Below are 24,531 nucleotides of genomic sequence, written 5' to 3'. Positions count from 1 at the left end.
TATGGCTAGGCTTGTATAGGCCCTAGGTCCGATAGCCTAGTACCAACCTATGAACCTATCCTCTCAGACCTACTGCACAGCTGCAAGTCAGATAGTTAAACACCCACTCAATATATTTTAATGGCTTCTGCAACAAACAGAGCATGTTGCAGGGATATATATGCAGCTCAGAGTAGTCTTTGGAATCATCTTCTTCTCTGCATAAAACAAAGTACTTCTCTTGCACTATATGTAATCTGGAATAATGGATGGAAAACTGTAAAGACATCCCTAAAATACTATCCTTGTCCCTTATGGAAAGGGGTTACATGTAAATATTCATCCTGCTCTTAGTAATATGTATCTAAATTAAAAGGGTGAAACAAACTTCATGGGAATGCATGGTTAGGTTTCTAAAGCTCCTTCAGGGTCAGTAGCCTATTAAGAAACTCTGAAACTATGTTGAAGAACAGCAGTTTGAGAAGATACTGAGAAGTAAATAGTTAACAATTCTGAAATGTCTACTGAAATAAGAGAGAAGCTTATTCTGTTATACTCCAGAGACTTGTCTGATGATTATTGTAAAAGGGTGGCTGGTTTGAGGACAGTGAATATGTTCTTGAGTGTTATTATGGAGAGAGTCAGGACTGATCGTACAGCTTAGGAAGACACTTTGCCTGCAGACAGTAGAAATAAAAACATTCAAATACAGAGCGTGAATGAGTTTTAAATTTCTGATAACTTGTGTTTATTATTAGTGAGGTCTTCAAAAAAATCAGGGACTGCAGAGACAACATGACCTACAGCATTTAAGAGTAACACAGCTTTCTACAGATATGTATGCAGAAGTTATAAGAGGTGCTGTGCTAGAAAAAGACACGTTAGAATGAAGAAAGGGTGTGTTATGATTCTTTGGGGATTTACAACCTCTGGATTATCATTTTTTTAAAGCTAAAGCTATTGAAGCTGCTAGGCGTTTCAACAGTTCAATTAAGGCTATTAATCATCTTTTTAAGGAGCCTTTTTCCTGATACTTTTTCTAAAACAAAGGCAGAAAACAAAGACTCATGGAGGTGGTGGACACTGCTCTGTGGATGCATCATACATTACATCCATCAGGGTGACTTTACTATTTATTTTAGGTTGACAAGTGTGACTGAATCTTTGCTTAAAGCACTTCCATCAAAAAAAAAAAAAGAGACTCCGGTGGATTTTGGAGGGGGCAGGTGGAATGTTTTTGTGAACTTTACTTGAAAAATTATATTTTATATAATGTACCTAATGTAATATTGCTGAAATGATTACAAGGGACATTTACTGCTATGACCAATGGAAAGAATGGTATTTATGTGGTGAAATTGGTTATTTAATTAAGAATTGTGTGAAGGGAAGATGTGAACTTTCTGGTTAAACAGGTAATGTAAAAAAACTGCTAAGTGAAATGCACTAAGTATTAAAAATAGAACATAATTGTTTGGACTGCACTAAAGTTGAGACTATCTAAGAAACAATTTGACATTAATGTTAATATGAATGTTCAAGGTGGTGTTATTAATAATAATGCTGAAAATGAAGTGTTATGAATGATGAAGAAAGAAATAACAGAGGGATTGATGAAACTACTTAATTATGAAATGAAAATGCTGAAAAGGAGGTGTGACGACCCACTACTGGACCAGTAATCAAGGAGCCTCAATCCTCACCACTGGCACCATTTGGGGACATACACTGGGAGGATGACAGGTACGCACACAGTATTTTCAGATACACCTCTTTGTGTCAAGTGCATTTTCCCTTAAGAGCACACAGAGACCACAGTCAGTCCAGGTCTGGTTTCGTCCTCTTTCTGCAGATCGCCAATAAGACTCCCCACTGGCTCAGCTATAGAGTTGAGATCTCAGCTGAGTGGTCAAGCCAAGACCTCCAACACCCTCTCTGTCCAACCAGTGCGTCTTGTCCCTGTCCAAGTAGCTGACACACACACACACACACACACACACACACACACACACACACACACACACACACACACACACACACACACACACACACACACACACACACACACACACACACACACCTGGGAAAGGCAGGCACAAGTTTACTAACCAAACTATAAGGTAGTTATTACTGCCAAAAGCCAAATCCTTATCAGTTACTTTAAGGCCCTTAACAAAGGGGGTCCAATTTTACTGTGTAATATTAATACTAATACAAATGGTAGTTTGACCAAGAGCAAGGCTATTAGGAGTGGCCCATACAGTGTCACCAAATAAATATACAAGTCCTCATAAAATTTAAATATCTCTAGATAGATCAGCCATGATGAAAGGTTTAAATATATTTAATAATAAATAATAAAAGAGTAAGAAAATACTCAGTATATAATCACAGTGACATAAGAGTTCAAAATCACAGGAAATATTTAAAACAACATTGCAGGATGGTCTCAAATAAATAAAGAAAAATATCTAAACTAAGCTTTGAATTCCTGATTATATCCAAGAGAATTATACTATTCCCTAGAAATTTACTTCATCAGAGCAAGGCAGATATGTGGTGAATGGTTCTCATCAGGTCCAAGACAGAATACAGAATGAATTGTCTCTCTAACAGACTTTTTCAATTAGTATCTCAAATATTACTGCTGGGATAACTTACAGAATAACATAATTTCTTGTCATCTGACTGCCAGGTGAAAAGGAACTGACAACATGCCTGCAAAAATAGCAGTGGCAAAACCAGCCCTAGACTTAGAGAGTAGAGAGGGGGTGATAATGCTTAGAGAAAGCATGCACTGAACTCCAAATAGCCTCTCCAAAATAGCCTTAGTTGCCACCCCCTCTTAGAAATGCTGTGAAAGTGGCAGTAGCCCCTAGTGGATCTCCTCTCAATCCCAAATGGAATGCTTGCTGGGAATAACAAAATGCAAATGCAAATGCAACACCACATCCACCTAGAAATAGTTTGTTTTGGACACAGGCCTGCCCTGCTGACTCAAGAAACAAAAACAAACAACTGCTGAGACTGCCCGCCTGCCTGCTCCCCTACTCAAATAATAACGCCATTGCCTGTGTACATCTAAAGTGTGCAAAATCTTTTTATTTTGAATTTTTGCATAAGGCATAAAGGTAAAAGGGCAAAAAGGTAGTTTGCCAAAAAGCCAAACACTAGACCACTTAGGCATAATAAAAGTTGATTATAATGTGAAAAATTATAAGGGCCTAGAAAAAATCAACTGCCATGCCAGAGGCCCCACTGCTGGAAGCTGACAGTGTTTAGCATCTACCTGTGAAAATACATAGACCTCAGATCTTTGGCAGATGCTGGAAGTCATAAAACAATTACATTCCTTCACAATTTAAGACTTGTAGTTATTTCACCCTCAAGACAATACAGAAACCTCCCTTGTTTTAGACATTGTATCTCTTCGCTGCATTGAAGCTGAAAGATACCATCTCTATTAGCGTAGCCATAAAGTAATTTAATTTCAGTTATTTTTCTGAAGTTATCCTCCTGTATTCTAGTTTCCACTGTTAAAATATATACATTTAAACAGTAAGAATAGTGCATGTACATTTCTGTTCTTTTCCAGTAGGGCACACTGTGGTTACAGTTTAAGCACAGGCACTTTATAAAATACCTTTTAACACACATCTGTACTAACCAGTTTGATATACACATAACATACAGTTCTAAATACACTTGTAACACATGTATCTTAAACAAATCATTTGGATATTCACCAATGACATATAATTATTTACAAAATTCCAGCTAGCTGGGCTGGCAACATCTCCCTTTGACAAACTTCTTCCCCCATTGAAAATTCAAGCTAGTTTTTCAAGTGATCCTTGAGAAACATTGCTTGAGAGGGATTAGCCTATTAGGGAATATATTACCCCATACCCTGCCTTGAGATTCCAGCTGCCTTTGCGTTACTGACCCCAGTACAGTGCTGCACTGTCATATCATATGCTTGCAATCCTAGACTCCACATAGTAATTTGGGATTTTGCTGGCTGGCTCCCTGTAGCCATGGATCCCCCTCAGACTCCTGTTGCCTACTACTGCAAATAATTAGCACAGGGCCTCCCTATCATGGTAAGGTTTCATCATGTTAACATGGTACAGTTTGAGCCCCTGCCTCCAGCTTAGCAGTTCTACCATGTAGTTAACATCCCTGACCTTTTGAATGGTCCCTGCCAAGCTGTCTACAGCTTGTTTTGTCCAACAGGAATGAGAACCATAATCTGCTGCTCCACAGCATACTCTCTGGCTCGAGCATTCCTGTCATACCAGACCTTTTTCTGCTGTTGGGCTTCTGCCAGGTTCTCTTGAGTCAAGCCCATGTGTTCCCTGAGCCTTGTCCTGAGGTTTAGGACATATGCCACAACAGACTCCTTGTGGGATTAACACTTACCCTTCCACTCATCACAAATTAAATCTGGAGGTCTCCTCATGCTATGCCAATACAGCAACTCAAAAGGTGAGTAACCTATGGATTCCTGGGGCACCTCTCTGTAAACAAACAACAAAATGGGGCAAATATTTGTTCCACTCCCTCTTAAACTTAGGTTCATAGGTTGGTACTAAGCTATCGGTCCTGGGGCCTATACAAGCCTAGCCAAAAAATTCCCCAGATATTTCTTCCCACAATATTTACATCCCTGGACCCCTGTCTAGCAGAGCAACTGATCTGATCCCGGGGTGAATTTCCTATCTCCCATCCAATCATCAAGGTTCCTTTTGAAGAGGGCCAAGGAGGTGCTCTACTTGACATGTATGGGCAGTCTATTCCAGAGTATGGGGGTGTCTCTGGGTCAAGAACCTTTCCCTCCAGCATGTTCTGTTCATTCTGATGACAAGGTTTAGATCCCTGGCACGTGTGGCTCTGAGAGACTGGGGTTTCTTTAAGTGGAGCATGTCCAACAGCTCAGGGTTTGACATGGCCTTGTATGTTAAGCAAAGATCGCCTCTGAGTAGACGATATGCCACAGAGTATAGCTGGAGTTTTTTTAGATGGTCAGCATAGGGCATCTGCTTTAGGCCTGTGATTATTTAAGTGAGGTATTTCTGCGGCCTTTCCAGCTGTTGCAGATGTCTTGTGCATACCAAATGGGCATCGTACTCTATAATGGGTCTAATGAGGGATGTATACAGGGGGATAAAAAGCCCTTAGTGATGAGGTGTTCCACATAGAAGGATGTCCTGACTGTTGTGGCGATGTGGTTATCGAAGGTGAGACCACTGTCCACCTGTGACCCTAAGTCTCTCATCACACTTTTGGTGTTCAGTGTACTGCCACCTATGTGATAATTCATGGGTACATGGTTTTTCCCAAAGGGGATAACTATACATTTCTTGGCATTAAGCTTGAGCCCATGGCTCTTGCACCAAACATCTGTTTCTGTAAGGCCCTTTTGTAGAATATCCACATAATTTGGGGATTCAATAATGGCTCCCAGTTTGCAGTCATCTGCCAACTTTGTTAGCCAGAGTCCCTTAGTGTTGGGTCTGTACTTTAGAGAAGTAGATGCCGAACAAGAGCAGTCCCAGGACTGAACTCTGACGTACTCCACTTGTCACTTGTCTGGAGCTGGATTTGGAGTCGGCTACTTTTACAGTCTGGGTTCTGTCAGTAAGCCAGTTGGCAACCCATCGAGTGATGTAGGGATTTATGCCCAGCTTAGTAAGTTTATCTATGATTCCAGAGTATGGGGATGGAATTGAAGGCCTTGATGAGGTCCAGACAGGCTGTGTGGACCGCCTTACCCTCATCCACAGCTCTGGAAACTGATTCGAAGAAGTCAACCAGGCTCAGGAGACAAGATCGGCCCTTCACAAATTCAAACTGGGTTGGGTCCAGTGTTTGAAGGTTGCCAATATCTTAGTGTACAAGTTCCATGATAATGCGTTCCTTGCCCTTGCAGATCAGGCTCACCAGACTGATGGGACGGTAGTTCCCAGGATCCAACGTGGATCCCCCCTTGTGGAGTGGGATAACTGTAGCTTTGCGCCACTCAGTGGGCACAAAGCCTGAGGTGAGGCTATGATTAAACATGACACTTAGGTGAGGTGCCAGTTCATTTTGTAGTTCATATAGTACACAGCCTGGGATGTCATCTGGTCCCATGGATACTGTATTCTTAGCTTTGGAGAGTGCGGTTTCCACCTGTGTGGCTGTGATTACCAGAATTTGGCAATCTTTTGGTATTCAGATGGGCCCTTTATGGGGTGAGAGGGGGGTAAAGTTGGCACTAAATTGATCAGCCAGGATATTGGCTATATCCTTGGGATCAGTATATTCAATGCCATTCTGTTGTAGCTCAGAGCAGATCTGAGCATTGCCATTTAGATTCTTGACATAACTATAGAATGCCTTGTGGTTGTCTTTGGAATCTTTGGCAATTTTATTTTTTTAATTAGCTTTGGAGGATTTTATGAGGGATCTCAGCTTCTTACTGAGGCTGGTAAGGGAGTTTTTTTTTTGCATCCTAGGATTTTCCTCTTTTCTGCAACAGTTTCTTCCTTCTGTTTATAGTTTGTTTACAGCAGGGCACCACCAGATTGGCTTCCTTTTTTTGGAGGAGAGCGTCTTGGTTCTGTTTGGGATGGCAAGATTCATGCGCGAGTGGATGTGCTCGTACAGTGCCTTAGTGTAGGATTCAGCAGTAAAACTTTCAGCTCTCATCTGCATGGGTGCCATGAAGTTTGTCATTTCTGACTTAAATAACATGAAGTTTGCTTTGGAGAAGTTTTTTATGGAGGTTTCCTTACTGGGGGGTGGGGGGGTGGGATGTGGATGTCAAGGGTGATTTGCTTATGGTCAGACCTGACCAACGAAGGGGTGACCACTGGTGGAGAGCATCTATCGCCCATGTTGGTAATGACCAGGTCTAGGATATTGGAGCCCCTTGTGGGACAATGGATCCAGGGTGTTGGAATTTATGAATTCCAAGAACCATTGGGAAAAGGTGTTGGTACCCAAGTAGTTTTCCATGTTAATGGCAGGGTAGTTGAAATCACCCAGTATTAGGGTGTTTGGCTGTATCTTAATATTTTCCAGTATGTTTAGAAGGGTGCAGTGATAATCTTGGGGCATGGTGGGGGATCAGCAAACTACAATTTGGATTGCAATCTTACCTAGTGTTAGTTGCACCTGGAGAATTTCAGATGCATTGTGTTGGGCAACTAACCTGGAGGTGTAAATATCCTTGGCCAATATGGGCATTCCTCCACCTTTAGTGTTTCTGTCTTGGTTTGGTGGCTGAAAAGTGTGGTAAGAGTTGTACCCCTGATATTGCAGGGGTGCTCTCTGGTGTCTTGAACCAGGTCTCAGTTACTTCACAGATATTGATGTTCTCCATTTTTAGGAGTGCCTCGAGAGAGTGCATTTTAAGGTTTAGACTTCTAGCATCGAGTAGCATTACCTTCAGATTTTGCATGCTTGCATCCATTATGGTGGTGGTTTTGTCCTTTGAACCTTGCCTAAAAAAAGGCACTATACGGGTGGCAAGAGCTTTAGCCAGTAACCTGAATCCCAGGGGTGACAGGTGCAGACAATCTCTGGCAAAGCATCATGGTTTGTCGATCATGTTGTCCCAGGCAGACAGATACTGGATCCCCTTTGAATGACACCAGAAGCTTAGCCAATTGTTGAAGTAAATCATTTTGCCGTTATACTGTGCTATCATTCTGGGCGAAGGCAGGATGCTACTCAGAGCTAGGGTCATACCTGCCTGGGCCACATGATCCAAGAGCTCTTCCATGTCTCTTTTCATGTAGTCCAGGGAGGTACGTCTCAAGTTATTCAATCCAACATTTACAATGACAGAGTCGTATTTCTACTTGTTGTGGAGTGACTTGAGTGCATGCGTTATGTGGTGGATCCTGGCACCAGACAGGCAGCTGACTGTAATTTTATCCTTGCTCAGCCTGGTGAGTTGGACATCAATGTGCCTGACTATAGAGTCACCTATGACTAAAGTGCTGGGTACATTGTCTTGCCTTAGGGGCTGTTGTTGGGTGGCATACTGGTGTTGTGAGCTATGTGTCACTTTGGTTGTGACTGGTGTTTGTTTGCATTTCAGCTTCGGAGGTCCTTGTTGTTTGGGCAGGTTAATGTTAAGGGCCTCCACATATGTGGGTTTAGTGTTGCCATGTGTGGGTGTTGATGGTGTGGGTTTTGAAGGGCTATGTGTTGCTTGAGGTGTAGTGCAGGTGTTAACTTTCTCCTCTCAACTGTCTAGCACAGTCATGGCTGGAGAGAGCTTTGCATCCAGTTTGGCTATGTAAGTGCATCTCTCACCGTTTGTAGTGTTGGGTGGTAGGAGAAGAGGGTTGTCTGTGTAGATGAGGCAGTTGCTGCATTGCCCCAGTATGCCCAGATTCATCAGGTGGACAGGAGAAATCACTGGAAGCTGACCCTTGGACATGCTCCTTTTTTAGGTGCTTTAGGCTGTTTAGTGCCTATGATTAATTTCTCCTTATTAACAAGGAGAGTTGAGTGCTTGTATCAGTTTAAGGTTTCCTAGTGCTTTCCAGCAGGTTATAGAGCAAGTGCTAGTCACAGGGGTTCAAATTGTAGTGCTACTACGAGACACCAGCTAGTTCTAAGGGAAAATTTGAAGAGCAGACTTTATGGCACCTGGAATAGTTTAACCGTAGCCCCACGGTGCTGTACGATGCAAAAAATGCACAAACATCCACGTTTTTTAAGCCAGAAAGTTGAAAGGGATAGAAATTAGCCTAAAATGGCTAATAAAATTACAATTTCAGAGCTGAAAACCACTCCTCTAGTGTCAGGTAGGCAGTACAATGCTCACCACTCCCAGTGGTAAGCAGTAGGACTTTCCTCTACCACAGCAAGGTCAGGATGGCTCTGAACAGAAAAAATAAAGTCTTGAAACCAGCAAAGCCTGGGATCAGGACAATACTAGCTAGGAAAGGTGGGAAGCGAGCAAACAAGACAGTATTTTTTAGTTTTTTTTTTTTTGGTTAAAACAGGCTAAACAGTGCAATAATACAGTAAATAATCTCAGAAAAGGCTAATGCACTTGAGTGTGTAGCCCTAAACATTAAATGCAATTAAAACTCTACAAAATGCCCGCCTGGTCTGCAAATGCCCGTAGCATGGTCTTTAGTGTAGAGTTTAACTTCTCCACCAGACCATTAGTTTGAGAGTGGCAGAGGGTACTCTTTAGGTACTTCACCCCACAGCACTCCCACAGATAAGCCAGCAGGTCTGACATGAAACTGGCACCTCTGTTAGTCAGTATTTCTTTTGGGAAACCTACCCTGCTGAAAAACTTTAGCAAAGCATTTGCCACCTTGTCTGCCTCGACAGAGGACAGAGCCACCACCTCAGGGTATCTGGTAGCATAATCTAACACCACTAGGATACTTATTCCCTGTTGAACTTGGGGTACTCAGAGGTACCACAATATCCATAGCTACCCTCTGAAATGGCTCCTCAATCACAGGAAAAAGCATCAAAGGAGCTTTGACCTTGTCTCCTGCCTTGCCTACGTTTTGGCACTGCTCACAATTCCTGAAGTACCCTGTTACATTCCTGGAAATTCTAGGCCAATAAAAGCTCTGCTTAATGCATCTCTTGGTTCGCTTTATACCCATATGATCTGCATAGGGAATGTGTAATGGGCTATGGCTAGAAGTGCTAGACTGTAGGCTCTGGGCACTACCAACTCTTGTATTCTCTCACCCTCCAGCCCTCCCTCAGGGATCCACTCTCTATACAGTAACAATGTATACAGATTCCCCTTTTTCGGGGGAATCAGGCACCTCCCTAGCTACCTCCCTCAGGCCTTGTAATGTAAGTTCTGAGATCTGGGCCTGTCTCAACTCTCTCTTGGTAACCCTTCCCATCTCTCCTTTCCACAGGGAGTCTTGTATCCTCTGACAGCTGCGCCTTACTGTCAGCCTGGGTACTACTACTCACCCTTGCCCTTACAGTCACTCTGTCCAAGGGAACACCAGTACCCACAAGCAGCTGTGGCTCACCTTCAGTCTCACTGCTACAGGGTAGCTCCCTCCTCACCAGTCCTGACTTCAAGTGTGTGGTCTGTTTGGGTCCCCCCAGGCTACCAGACCCACATGCTTGTCTCTAAGCCTGACTGCGTGTAACTGCATACACACAAGGTACTGCATCATCAAAATCATTCCCTATCAGGACATCTGCAGGGATATCCTCAAACACACCTACTTTCTTGCTTCCTTTTCCACCCTCCCAGTCAAGGTAAACCCTAGCCAAAGGTATTTGGAATGGGGTCCTTCCTACAGCTCCGACCAAAGTAGACTGCCCAAGCAAGTAGTGCTCCTCTTTATCCATTGCAGGCTTCACAATGGTTAGGTCAGAGGCTGTCTCTCTCTTAGTAGTTGCCTATTTTGCATCTACTAAGATAGGATATAACCTCTTTTGGTAGTCTGGTACCCCTGTTGTCTTCACTGGCATTCTGTTATTCACACTTGCTGGCTTCTCTACCTTTTGTTCCTCCACCTTGCCTCCTTGGACATCTATATGCTACATGGCCCCACTGGTTATATTTAAAACATTTAATCCTTGATCCTGGCTGTGTACCTGAACTAGTGGTTTCCCCTGTTACTAAAGGACTCTGTTAGGGAGGTTTAGGCTGTGACCCATGGGATGCCTTAGACCCATGTGCAGCACTGTGTATCCTTTCTTCTGCAGTGATGCACTGCTTGCTAGGTATAGGTCCCCCTTTTTCCCCAACTCATCTGCCGTACTACATTTTCTATCTGCCAACCACATTCTCATGTCCTCAGGCACAGTGCTAAGGGTTTGTTCCCTCACCAAAAGGTCTTCCAGCCCCTTAAAAGTGGTGACACCCACTCACCCACCTATGAAAATAAGTGCTTAATTCAGCAATATATTCACACACACTTTCAACTACCTTGCGTCTACACTTACAAAACTTTTTTCTGTAAGCTTGAGGTGTTAGCTTAAAACACTCTAATAAACACTTTGTAACTGTATAATAATTTAAGCAATCAATATCAGACAATTTAGAAACAGCTGTTACCATGGAGTAAGGGGGCTCAGGAACCATACCTAGAGCCCTTGGTCAACATTATACTGTTTACATACCCTTTCAAACATATGAATACAACTATCAAAATTATCACCCTCTACAAATTGTGGAAGAAATGTACTGACCGTTATTGGTTCTAAGGTTCAGTTATTCCCTTCCCCTTTACCTCCATGACTCTGGTGAAGAGTCAGCATCTCCTTTTCATGTTGCCTCTGCCTCTCATTTTTTTCAGCCTCCAAATGTCTCAGCCTCTCATTTTCTTCTGCCTCCAGATGTCTCAGTCTCTCTTCTGATGGTAATGCCTTCTGTTTCTCCTATTTTCAGCCTCCAAAAGCTGCAGTCTCTCTGATGATTCCAGTTCCAACCGTTTGGCCTCCAGTTCAAGTCTCTAACTCCAGACAGATTTTTAAGTCATCTGAGACAAAGTTGAACTGTCCATTTTCTGAGAGTTGTACATCCCCAAGGCCAGTCTGGTTGTCCTCCTGGTTGTTGATTTGTGATGTAGCTGTGACTAAAGCTGCAATCATTTCTGCTTTAGTCAGGTTGGCAAGCACCGGTCCTTTGTCTTGGCACATCTCAGCCAACTGGCTCCTTGGCAGCTTGCCATAATCCTCTGCTGACATCCTTGCCTACTCCCTCTGACTAAGCTAACAAAAAATAAATAAAAGAATTGTGATATGAAACTCTGAATGTTCACCGTGTGGCTACTTGAGAGTACAAACTCCTTCTTTAATGACCTGTTTACATATTACAGGAGTTCAATATCCACACCAATAAATCCCAATATGTGGATGTCCCACCACTGCCAACCAATAATGTGACGACCCACCACCGGACCAGTAATCAAGGTGCCTCAATCCTCACCAATGCCATTAGTGGGGGACATACACTGGGAGGATGACGGGTACACACATAGTATTTCCAGATGCAGCTCTTGCATCAATTGTAATTTCCCTTAAGAGTATACAGAGACCACAGTCAGTCTGGGTCTGGTTTATCCCTCTTTTTCCAGATCCCCAATAAGACTCCCTGCTGGCACACCTATAGTGTTGAGATCTTAGCTGAGTGGCCAAGCAAGACTCCACTACCCTCTCTGTCCAACCAATGCTTTGTGTCCCTGGCCAAGCAGCTCTCACACACACACACACACACACACACACACACACACACACACACACACACACACACACACACACACCTGGGAAAGGTTGGCTCATTTACTAGCTAGGCCCCCTTTTGCCCAGAGTATTACATAGTTACCACCAGCCAACTCCTTATCAGCTACTTTAAGGCCATTGACAAAGGGTGTCCAATCTTACTTTGTAATATTAATACAAACAGTAGTTTGACCAAGAGCAAGTCTATTAGGAATAGCCCACACAGTGTCACCAAATAAATATGCAAGTATTCTCAAAACTTAAATATCTCTAGACAGATCAGCCACAATGAAAGGTTTAAATATATTTAATAACAAATAATAAAAGAACAAGAAAATACCCAGTATATAATCACAGTGACATAAGAGTTTAAAATCACATGAAATACTTAAAAAACATTGCAGGACAGTCTCAAATAAATAAAGAAAAATATCTAAACTAAGCTTTGCTATATTGCTGACTATATCCAAGAGAATTATACTGTTCCCTATAAACTTATTTCATCAGAGCAAGGCAGATGTGTGGTGAATGGATCTTGTCAGGTCCAAGACAGAATGCAGAATGCATTGTCTCTCTAAGAGACTTTTTAAATTAATATCTCAAATATTACTGCTGGGATAGCTTGCAGAATGACATCATTTCTTGTCATCTGACTCTATCCCAGGTGAAACCCCCACTGCTGGAAGCTGACAGCATTTAGCATCTACCTGTGAAAATACATAGACCTCAGATCTTTGGCAGATGCTGGAGGTCATATAACAATTACATTCCTAAAGACAATATAGAAAGCTCACTAGTTTTACACATTGTGTCTCCTTGCTGCATCAAATCTGAAAGATACCACCTTTTATGGCACAGCCATAAAATAATTTAATTTCACTCATTTTCCTGAAGTTCACCTCCTATATTTCAGTTTCCACTGTTAATATATATACATTTCAACAGTTACAATACTGCATGCACATTTCTGTTCTTTTCCATTAGGGCATACTGTAACTACATTTTAAGTACAAGCACTTCATAAAATACCTTTTTAACACACGTCTGTACAAACCAGTTTGATATACACATGACATACAGTTCTAATACATTTATAACACAAGCATCTTACACATATCCTTTCAATATTCACCAATGACATATAATTATTTACAAAATTCCAGCTAGCTGGGCTGGCAGTAGCTCCCGTCGTCACAGCAGGAAATGGAAAAGGGATGTTAATTTACTGAGACTGCATTATGTTTATGGGTAGATATGGAAAAATATGTTGGACATGCTCCACTTAAAGAAATCCCAATCCCTCCAAGCTACACGCTCTAGGGACCTAAACCTTGTCACCAAAATAAACAGAACATGGTGGAGGGATAGATTCCTGTCCCAGAGACTTCCCATACTCTGGAACAAACTACTTATCTATATCAAACAAAGCTCCTCATTAGCACTCTTCAAGAAAAATCTTGATGATTGGATGGGAGATAGGAAATTCACCTGGGGATCACTTCTGTGGCTCGGCTTCACAGGTGCACAGGAAAATTATTTTCTTGGGTGGCAAAAGCCAGGGTGCCGTTTGGCTAGGCTTATATAGGCCCGAGGGCCAATAGCCTAGTACCTACCTATGAACCTATGAAAATGCTCAGGAGTGTCAGGAGTTCAACTGGAAAGAGAGTGAGTACTGGGAAACAAGACTGAAAATGTTACAATATTCACAACACATCTGAAATGCACTTATAGAAATAGTGTACCGATTACAAAGATAACTATTTATTTTATAGTGATTATACAGGGGAAAGTATTGAGACAGTAATTTGGGTTTTCAGACCAAACAATGGTTTATATAAAATTTGAAAAAAGTAAATCAGAATGTTAATAGGCATAGAAATACAGAAAACAGATGCACATTTTTTTTAAGTTAAGGGGTGTATGGACACATTTGGTCTAACCACGTGGGGATGAGAGAAATATATACTTACTCAGGGAGAGTAGGTGACATACAAACTGAAGAGTGAGTTATTTTTGCTAGGGGCTAGGAAATAAGTTAAATATAGGAGGGATGGACAAATTGTGCATTCTCTAAAAGAAGAAGGGTTTAGAATAAGAGAGAAAGGAGAACTGTACGAGGAAGTAAAATAAAAATGAAAGTGTAGTTAAAGATACCAATACACTGTTAAAGGAAAGTGGTTTAATTTTTATCAACCAGGCAGGTGAAGAAGATATGTTTTATGGCTATGTAAAAACAAATAAAATGCTGCATCTTAAAAGAAGAAAAGTACAATACTCAGAAAGCTCAGCTGAAGAAAATAGATATATATTAACAGGAATTATACACAGAGAAATATGAAGTGTGTATTATGAAAGGGGCAGAGAAAAGGTTAAGCGATAAAGCAAAAGAAGTTAAAGAAAGTGAAATTATAGGAAGTGCCAGAGTGTGATGGGATTATATTTGTTTAAGATAATACAGAAATGGTGGGGTTAGAGAAAAGATATTAAAAATGAGTTTTGTTTATATTTAATTAAGATTGTATGGCAAGGACACCACAATGAAGTTATGTAACTGGAGGCCATTAACTGGCAAATTTTGATTATAAAACATTAACCAATTTACTGCATTCAAGGGTGAGTAAGGTAGTGTGAGAAGCTATAGAGTGTAAAGTACATAACATAGTGAAGGAGAAGAGCACACAGGAATTATTAGTATTGAGAGAGGCAATTCAGATAATTAATTTAAATTTAAAAGTTAGGTCAGTAACATAGGATGTTACTAAAGCTTTCAGAAATGAGAAATGTTTCAGATGAGATGATATGAAATATTATTAAAATTATGTCTTTATGATAAGGCTGTTGGGTTAATTATGGAAATATATATATATATATATATATATATATATATATATATATATATATATATATATATTTAAATAGACTTGTGTGAATAGATATTTTGATAGTAATATTACATTGAGGAATGAGGATAGACAGGGATTAAGCTACCATTTACTAATCAGTTTGTCAACTGATGCAACCGTAATAAAATTTGAATATAAAACAAAGAACTAGGTTTAGGAAATAACATTGTGTGGTATTTCTGTTTTGCTTGATTTTATGGATGATATTTTAGGCATTTTTAAACATGTTTGATTATAATTAGACATATGGCTGATAGCTTAGTGAATTTGCAAGAAATTTTAGAAATTAATTCCAGGAATTTGGAAGTTATGTTAAAACTGGAAGGATTTTTTGATGAAAACATTAAAGATTGCAAATGCTTGAAGATCATTTTATAATGGTTTATTTAATAAAATCAAGCAAGTTCGATGCATGTTTACACTATTCCAGGAAAACTGTTAGTAGAATTTGTGGGAGTTGGTTTTAAGTCACTTGGGTGTCGAAGTTAAACCGCATTTAAGTAGACAGGAATGTGACCACTGTATACATTATTACCAGTCACTGCTTTACATTTTAGAATTGTAGTAAAATAAATGTTAAGGAATGAATCTTTAATAGATTCCTTATTATTAAAAAAAATATGCTTTTATAAGTTTAATGCACCCAGACATATTTTGATACATGCATATATATAAAGTAGCATGCAAACTACAGCCTGTTTGGCAGGGTACAAGTCAATGAGCTCATCTATTTTGACAAATTTTATTCAGTCAAATGTGATTTGATCCTACATCAGTCATTCAAGTATTAATAAATCCTGCAAAGTCTTACTGTACATTTAAATTTTCTTGAACAACCTATCTCTGACTTGACACAGTAAATGTAGACTACCTTGTCCCAATGGCTGCATTCCAAATCAAGAAGTAATAATGCAGTTAAGTGACACACTCACCATTTTGTCTGCTATAAGTCCCATCTCTGCCAGTACTTTTGCTAGCTCTACTGAGTTCACCCCACAGTTTGGTGCCACATTTGCTTCACACCGTTTGTGAATATTCATTTTACACACTAAAATGAAAATAAAAATACAATGTGAATCTCTGATAAAATGCTGTCGGAATTACACACGACTGGTAAATAACAATGATTATGGATGGTCGATATTTCTACCTTCACCTAGTCAACTCGGAATAATATCTCATGCAATTGAATACACAGTATAGACTTGTTCATATTAATTTTAACATGAAATAATTTGCATAGAGAACAGAAACATAATACAATACTGAAAGAGTTGCTAAGGAGTCTTTATTTCTAGCTACTTTCAGGAAGTTCAGCAACTTGTTTCTGGTTATATGGGTATGCCTGCATCCATCTAATGCTGTCAGCCCCATGAGCAACTTATATCATTCAAAGAGTTTACAAGGTACAAAGGAAATGTAAGTAGATTGTCAGGTATTTCTTTTGTGTGATAAACTCACCTACAATTTAGAGTCACCAGTCCACCTACTGCATGATTTTGGGGTACAGGAGGAAACTGAAGTACTTGGAGAAAACCCACAAGAACACAGTGAGGACAATCAGACTCTATGCATCAGGTACCCCAGCCAAGAACTGAACTAGAGAACCTACTGCTGTGAGGTGACAATGCTACTTACTGCATCACTGTGTCACCCCTAAGTAATGCTTAATAAAACAACTAAGAAACACACAAAGTGGACCAATAGACTCTGCTGTGGTATTTCCAACTAACCCTTAAAATTAAAAAAGTGAACACATGAAGGACAAAGTACAATTGTGTACCTACCATAAATGTAGATGTTCGAGTGTATTCACTGTAGCAGTCATTACACTTGGGTTATCCTGCTGGCAGGCTACCCTCAGTTGGCCTGAATTCCAAAGTCTTGGTCCGGCGTCGGTTGCTGTCGCCTCTTCCCTGACGTCAGTGTGCCAGGGGTATAAAAGATGCAGCCGACACCATTTTCTTCAGTTTTTCTTGCCCCAGATGTCAGGTGCTCCCCTAAGGGTAGGCTTAGAAATTATGCCAATAAAAGAGCATACACTAAAATAAAACATAATCTTCCTCTACAAGCAAATACACCACATAGGTTGTATAGAATAGAGAAGTACAGATAAGTCCCAGCAAAGAAAGGGGGGTGGTGGGTGGGTATCCTGGACTGCAACAGTGAATACACTCGAACATCTACATTTATGGTAGGTACACAACTGTACTATATTCATCGTGTTTCACTGTTGCAGTCATTACACTTGGGTTGAATCGCAAAGCTGAGGTTGGGTGGCTGGGCCTAAATAGAATTAGGAGAGGCTATGAGGCCCTGCAGAACTGCAGTGGTGAAGCCTGCTCTGGATTTAGAGTAAAGAGGTAAGTGGTAGTGCTTTGTAAAAGTGTGCACTGAAGTCCAAGTTGCAGCCTCCAAAATGTCCTTGCTTGGTACTCCTCTGAGGAAGGCTGCTGAAGTAGCTGCTGCTCTGGTTGAGTGTGGCCTGTTGCCCTTAGGCACTGATTTGCCATGTTGAGAATAGCAGAAACAAATGCAGTGGGCTATCCATTTGGAAATAGTCTGCTTTGAGATAGCTTTTCCTTGAGATCCTGCAGCAAATGCGACTCAGAGTTGCTCAGACTTTCTGAAAGCTTTAGTTTTGTACAAGTAGAAGCGTAGCTGTCTATGTATGTCCAAAGAATGTAGTAGTTTCTCCCCCTTATTCTGAGGGTTTGGATTCATAGGTTCATAGGTTCATAGGTTCATACTAGGCTATCTGCCCGGCATTTTTTACAAAAGCCTAGCCTTATCGCTTTGTTTTACGCACCTAGTATGGGGGACTATACCATTTATTTTGTTGTGCCTCTGGTGTGAGTGCCTTAACTGACACTGGTGTAATCCCTGGGGATCTCTCATCCATTCCATCCATTTTCTCTTGAACAAGGCCAGCGGCTCAGGCTCTGCCTCCTCACATATACTGGGATTTTTTGTTCATAGGGAGCTTTTGTCTGAGATGTGAATCTATCTCCAGCACATCCCTATTATCAGTCGATCGAGAGGTTTAAGTCTCCTGCTTGTGGCTCTGATGGATCTCTATTTTTTTGGTGATTCATATATTCATCAAATCTGACATGATATTGGCCTTGTGTGTTAGGCAAAGGTCACCTCTGCAGCAAGCGACTGAATAGAGCTGGAGTTCTCAGTAGGCAGCATATAGGACAGATTTTTGAGACTTTTTTTCTTTTTTGTGGAACTTTGTGTCTTCTCCAGCTGCTCCAGCTGCTGCAAGTGTCGGTTCAATAGTGGGGGCATGTACACAATCATTGGTCTGATGAGTGATGAGAGATGAGAGACAGAGACCTCCCTCCTTCCCTCTAGATAGATGAATCATAATATGAGGGGCATGGATAAAAGGTAGGCAAGTGAATTGTTTGATTAAGAGCCACACTGGACACTACCTTAGGCATAAATGTTGGGTTTGTCCTCAGAGAAACCCTGTCCGGATGGAAAATTATGTAAGGTTCAACTGCCATTACAGCCTGTAACTCTGAGATTCTTCTTGCTGAAGTAATTGCTAAGAGCAGAGCTGTTTTCCATGATAAGAATTTTATCTCAGCTGTATTGGCTGGCTCAGAAGGAGGCAGCGTGAGTTTTTCCAAGACAAAGTTGAGGTCCCATGCAGGTATTGGTACTCTTCTTGGGGGTCTTATGTTTTTGGCCCCTCTGAGGTATTGCCTTAGTAGAAGATGTGAAAAAATAGGTGGGTCTGTATTGTAATGAGCTGAAATGGTAGAGGCATGGATCTTAATCGATGAAAAGGATAGGCCTTTGTCCAGCATCTCAGTTAGGTATTGTAAAATCTGAGGAATATTTGGTACAAGCATGTCAATTCCTTGCGCCTGGTTCCAAGCACAGAATCTCTTCCACTTTTCTGCATAAGATTTTCTGGTGCTGGGCCTCCTGGCCTCCAGAATAACATCCATCACTGATTTGGAGAGAGGTGCGTTCTGAACGATAATGTTATCCGCCATGCAGCCAGATTTAGGGTTCTGAGTTGGCTGTGCATTATTTGATTGCTTTGTTGGGTCAGTAAATGAGGAATTTGAGAAAATGTCCAGGCTGCCTTGAGTCAAGCTCGGGTACCAGTGCTGGCGTGGCCAGTCTGGGGCAATCAGGATCATTTTTGGCTTCTCTTGTCTGACCTTTAGGAGTACCTTGGGGAGGAGAGGTAGTGGAGGATAGGCATATACTGTGAGGTTTTTCCAGCATCCACTTTCCATGCTAGCTTGTGATAAGTCCTTGTACAAAATCTCTGTAGCTGGCAGTTGTAAGGGGAGGCAAATAGATCTATGTCTGGGCATCCCCATTTCCTTGTTATCATGCTGAAGATTTGTGGATCTAGTTTCCTCTCGTGAGGATCCATGAGGTTAATGCTTAGATCATCTGCCAGAGTATTTGTCTTTTCTGGCAGGAATTGTGCTTGAAGGTGTACTTGAAAAGTCAATGCTGTGTTCCACAAAATCATGGCTTATCTGCAGAGGGGGGTAGGAATGCGTGCCTCCATGCTTAAGTATCACATGACTGTAGTATTGTCCATTTTTATTAGCAGTTGTCCTGGATGAAGCAGATCCTTGAAAGCTGTCAGGGCATTCTGGACAGCCAGCATTTCTTTTAGATTGATATGAAGATGCATTTGGCTTGTGGGCCATGTGCCCTGAATACATCTTCCTGCCATGTGGGCCCCCAGGCATAATCTGATGCATCTGTTGTTATTGTCTGTCTGGCAGTGGGTAAAGTGAAAGGTTGTCCCTTGTTGTGGTGACAGGCCTGTACCCACTATCAAAACTCCTGTTGCAGGCAGGGAATGAGGGTAATTAGTTTTTCCAGGCTGTGGCAATGTTGAGTCCAAACACTTTTTAGATACCATTGTAGTTTCCTCATATGCAGTCTTGCATATGGAATTACCAGAATGCAGGATGCCATAAAGCCCAAAGCCTGCAGAATTTTTCTTGCAGATAACTGGGTTTTTGTTGCCAACATGTCGAAATAAGACGTCAGTTGCCTTTGTTAGTCTGGCGTGAGATAACCCATCTGGACAGTTGTATTTAAGCTTGCACCCAGGAATATTATCTCTTGAGAGGGTACTAGCTTTGATTTCTTTTCATTTACTGTGTACCCTGGGCAAATTAGCAATCTTTTTACAAATGCCAGATGCTTTAGTAGGATGTCCTTGTTCTCTACTTGAATAAGGCAGTCATCCGAGTAGGGATATATTTGAATTCCTCTTTGTCTGCAAAAAGCAGTTACTGGCGCCAGGCATTTTCTGAAGACCCTGGGCGCACTAGATAAGCCAAAGGGCAGTGCAGAGAATTGGTAGTGCATTGAGCCAGCTATGAATCTGAGGTATCTTCTGCAAGATTGTCTGACTGGGACATGCAGGTATGCCTCTTTTAGGTCCAAGGTTACTAGCCAAGCCTTCTTGCCCAGCATGGGCAGAAGCTGCTGCAGAGTTAACATTTTAAAATTTGGAACGTCCAGAAAAGTGTTTAGAATAGACAGGTCCAGTATTGGTCTCCAGGCTTTGTCCTTTCTGGGTACCAAGAAAAATCGTGAGTAAAATCCTTGTCCCTGCTCCTGTAGTGGTACTCGTTGAATGGCCCTCATGTAAATGAGGGATGAAACTTGCTTTTGTGCCTCTGCCCATTGACTGTGTGGCAGGTCTGGCAAGCCTTTTGCCTTGGCAGGGTGTGAAAGTGGAACCTGTAACCCTGAGACACTATATTCAAGACCCATTTGTCCTGGGTGATCATGTGCCAGTTTTGTGGAAAAAGTGCTAGTTTTCCCCCTAAGGGAGTTTCCAAAAGATAAGTGCTTGGTACTGGTAGAGGAAAGTCATTGGGACTGTTTCCTATAAGGTTGAGATTTGTCTTCTCTGCTTTTGGAGGTAGAAACACCCCATTGTTTAGGCCTGTATGAGCCCTGGGGCTAGGATCTGCCTCTAGGGCGCCTGTATCTGCCTCTTTGTGGCCTATTTGACACTGTGAAGGACCAATTTTTTGAAGGCCACTTCCTGTGGCTGTACCTGTAAAAAATCCTTAACTGTCTGCATAGATTTCACTTTATCCTCCATTTTCTTCAACACCTCTTCTGCCTTAACACCAAACAGTATCATGCTGTAATGGAGCATCTAATAATTTTGCTTTAACATGATCAGGCAGATTTTGTTCCTTTAACCAAGCATGCTTCCTAATCACAGAACCCGTTACAGCAGCCCTACAAGAGGCCTCCAAAGAATCAAAACCACATTGCAAAGTATGTTTTCCCACCTGTTCAGCTGCATGCAATAAATCCTGCATTTCCTTGTTTTCAGCACATTCAGAATTTGTCAACATTTTCTGTTTTAACAGTGACATTAAGTATTGCTGATATTTAAGCATATGAAACTGACAATTTAAAGCCCTTACAGCCAAGGTAGCAGAAGTGTAAACTTTTTCCCCCATCTGTCCAGTGCTCTAGAATCCCTATCAGAGGGAACAGGGTTTTTTGCAGTGGAAGCCTTGACCCCTTTGGCACCCTGAGAAATAGTTTCTGGGTCAGCAGCAGGGTTTTTATATAGAAATTTATGTGAATCTGGAACACTGTAGTACTTGTCTGGCTTAACGTGTGCAGGGGGTATAGAGTCTGGAGACAGACCGGACTCTGACAAAGCATCATCTACAATATCCAGAACAGGGGCAATAGCAAGGGCCTGTGCTGAGGAAGTAAAAGAAAATCTCTGAGCCTTTTCTTGGATTCTGAATAATCCTGGCTCTCCCAATGAAAGTGCTCCCTCATGGTATGCAGGGTTTCCCCAAAAGAGTAATCCTCAGGAGGAGAAGCTGAAGGAATAGATTCTTCAGCATCAGAATCCTCATAGGGAGGAAGAGAGTATTCCTGATCAGAGAAGGAATCAGAGGAAATGGAAACCTGATCTGAAGATTCATATTCTGTCTCTTGCCTAGGCCTCTTATCAGGAGGGGGATGGGAACCCCTGATTAAAGTAATAAGGTCTTCGGCCATTTTGAGCATCTGTTTTTTAGGCATAGAAGTCTGTCCTGTAGAATGCTGTACTTGTTTCTTTGTCTTTATAGCTGCTTTAATCTTTGTCTTTGAAGCTGAAGATGGCTTTACATATAACTGTGTAGGTCTGAAAACACCCTCAGAAGCCGATGCCTGCACAGCGGCTCCGGACCCATCTGTGGGAATAGTTTCCGAGGATCCAATACCTTGAGTTTCCAGAGGCCCAGTTGGCTCCACGTGGGAGATGGAAGCAGCCTGTGGCTCTGAGGTAGCGGGGGTCAGGGGCTGCAAAAGCACCTCACTGAGAAACGGCGAACTGACGACTAGCTTAGAGGAAGCCTCATCGTCGGTTTTGGACCTCAGATGCCTGTCCTTGTCTTTATCCTTGCGTTTTTTATAAACTCTGGTCATCTGCTGTTCTGCCGGCATTGTATAATTGAATCTGCGGCCAAAGTAATGAAAGGCAAAATCATACTGACGCTTAATAGTGCGTTGGTTAAATCTAGCACAAAACCGACAAAAAGCAACGTTGTGATCAGGGCCTAGGCAAGGTATGCAGTAAGAATGAAAATCCTTATGAGGTATTTGTTTCCCACAAGAAATACAATTGTTAACTTTTTCTGACATCGGTCTGGAGCAAGAAAAAAGTTTCCCCAATGGGGTACTTAGCTTTAATGAAGACTTCGGATCTGAAATTCGAATTCGAAAATCTCAGGAGTCGGCCGACCGGCACTTGCGAACTGCTTTTGCTTTGGGCACTGCTCAGCAAGAAAGACTGAAGAAAATGGCGTTGGCTGCATCTTTTATACCCCTGGGGCACTGACGTCAGGGAAGAGGCGACAGCAACCAATGCCATACCAAGACTTTGGAATTCAGGCCGACTGCAGGTAGCCTGCCAGCAGGATAACCCAAGTGTAATGACTGCAACAGTGAAACACGATGAACATCAGTAATTTATAGCTAATCATAAAGCAAACTCAACATGCAGATAGTCAAATCAGTAAAACATGGTTCTGTGACTGAAGATCAACAATCAAAGAATAATAAAGTGTGTCACCGTAGCATCAGGGAGATGGCTGCTTTCACCTGAAACTCAAACATGAAGTAATGCATCTCTGAGCTCCTTATGTGGGAAAATGTTTAATATGCACTATCCCTACCCCAAACCATTAATCCATAGGTGCCCAAAAGCTGGAGAAAGGAAACCACTTGATATGAGTGCACAAACAAGTGTACTCTTTTCCCTAAACTGTAACCTCTATAAGATTCTAGCATGAATACTAGACTAGTTTCCTGCTTTCACTATATTTTATCTCACTGTTTACTTGTATACCGCAATCCCTATCAATAAGGAGAAGATTGACTTGCTCAACCTGTTTTAATGCTGATATTATTAACCCTTATTGGTCCTTCTTTACATATTATGTATGAAATGTTAAGCTTTGGCAAACAGTTTAATACATACCATAAAAAATTCCTATACCTGTACTAGTAAAAGAACAGTATGACATTCCAGTAGGTTTAGCATACACAAAACAAGCAAGTCATTAAAAACTGGAGCTATTACCATACTTTTGGGGGGTATTTGCATACATATTCTGCAATTTCATAAATGAGATGTATGATAGACATCTGGTATATGGTCTATAAAATACGTTAATTAATAGGTTGGGCATTGGGCTGGCAACTCGGCACAGTAAAATCCACTGCCAATCATGAGCAGACCGGAGTTCCGCTGTGGTGACCCCAAACCGGGAAAAGCCTAACGAAGTACATTTGAATAGCAATTTTCCACAAACACTCTACTGTCTCCAATTTTTAGTACTTTGTCCTTCAGTCACAGTTTATCAGGATCAACTCTTTCTGCTGTTGGGATTACATCTTTATTGATGTTGGTCTTGGCTTCTTTCTCATGTCCATGTTTGGAGCATACACACAATATACCCTTTTTAACAAATCCTGACATGGAATACCAGTCCAATTACTTATTTGTGTGCTTTCCAAAAAAGCTCTGGTACAGACAAAAATGGAAGGAAGAGACTGTAATAATTTTATGAAAGCGCAAATAAGCAATTGGACTGGTATTCCATATCAGGATTTGTTAACTGAAAGGGCATATTGTGTGTATGCTCGAAACATGGACATGAGAAAGAAGCCAAGACCAGCAAAAATAAAGATGTAATCTCAACAGCAGAAAGAGTTGATCCTGATAAACTGCGACAGAAGGACAAAGTACTAAAAATTGGAGACAAGAGTGTTTGTGGAAAATTGCTACTCAAATGCACTTCTTCCCCAAAAAAAGAAAGATGGGCTAACATACCAAAACTCCAAACTAATAAGCAGAGAAAATGTGTGTATGTGATGCCACCACCAAGGAAAC

General features: G+C 41.4%; 1 protein-coding gene across 1 annotated transcript in view; it reads right to left on the bottom strand.

Moving 5' to 3' along the window:
* PRKCH (protein kinase C eta) overlaps positions 1 to 24,531 on the bottom strand; it is a 1,606,604-nt gene that overhangs the window by 546,569 nt on the left and 1,035,504 nt on the right. Inside the window, exon 7 of the mRNA XM_044074487.1 lies at positions 16,043 to 16,158. Within this exon, the coding sequence (XP_043930422.1) occupies positions 16,043 to 16,158 (116 nt within the window). The remainder of the gene's footprint in view (positions 1 to 16,042; positions 16,159 to 24,531) is intronic.

This window comes from Protopterus annectens, chromosome 6.part0 (genome assembly GCF_019279795.1).
Source record: "Protopterus annectens isolate FY-2018-M chromosome 6.part0, PAN1.0, whole genome shotgun sequence".
In the NCBI taxonomy this organism is placed as follows: Eukaryota; Metazoa; Chordata; order Ceratodontiformes; family Protopteridae; genus Protopterus; species Protopterus annectens.
Note: the sequence above shows the minus strand (reverse complement) of the source record. Positions and strands in the feature narration are given on the sequence as shown.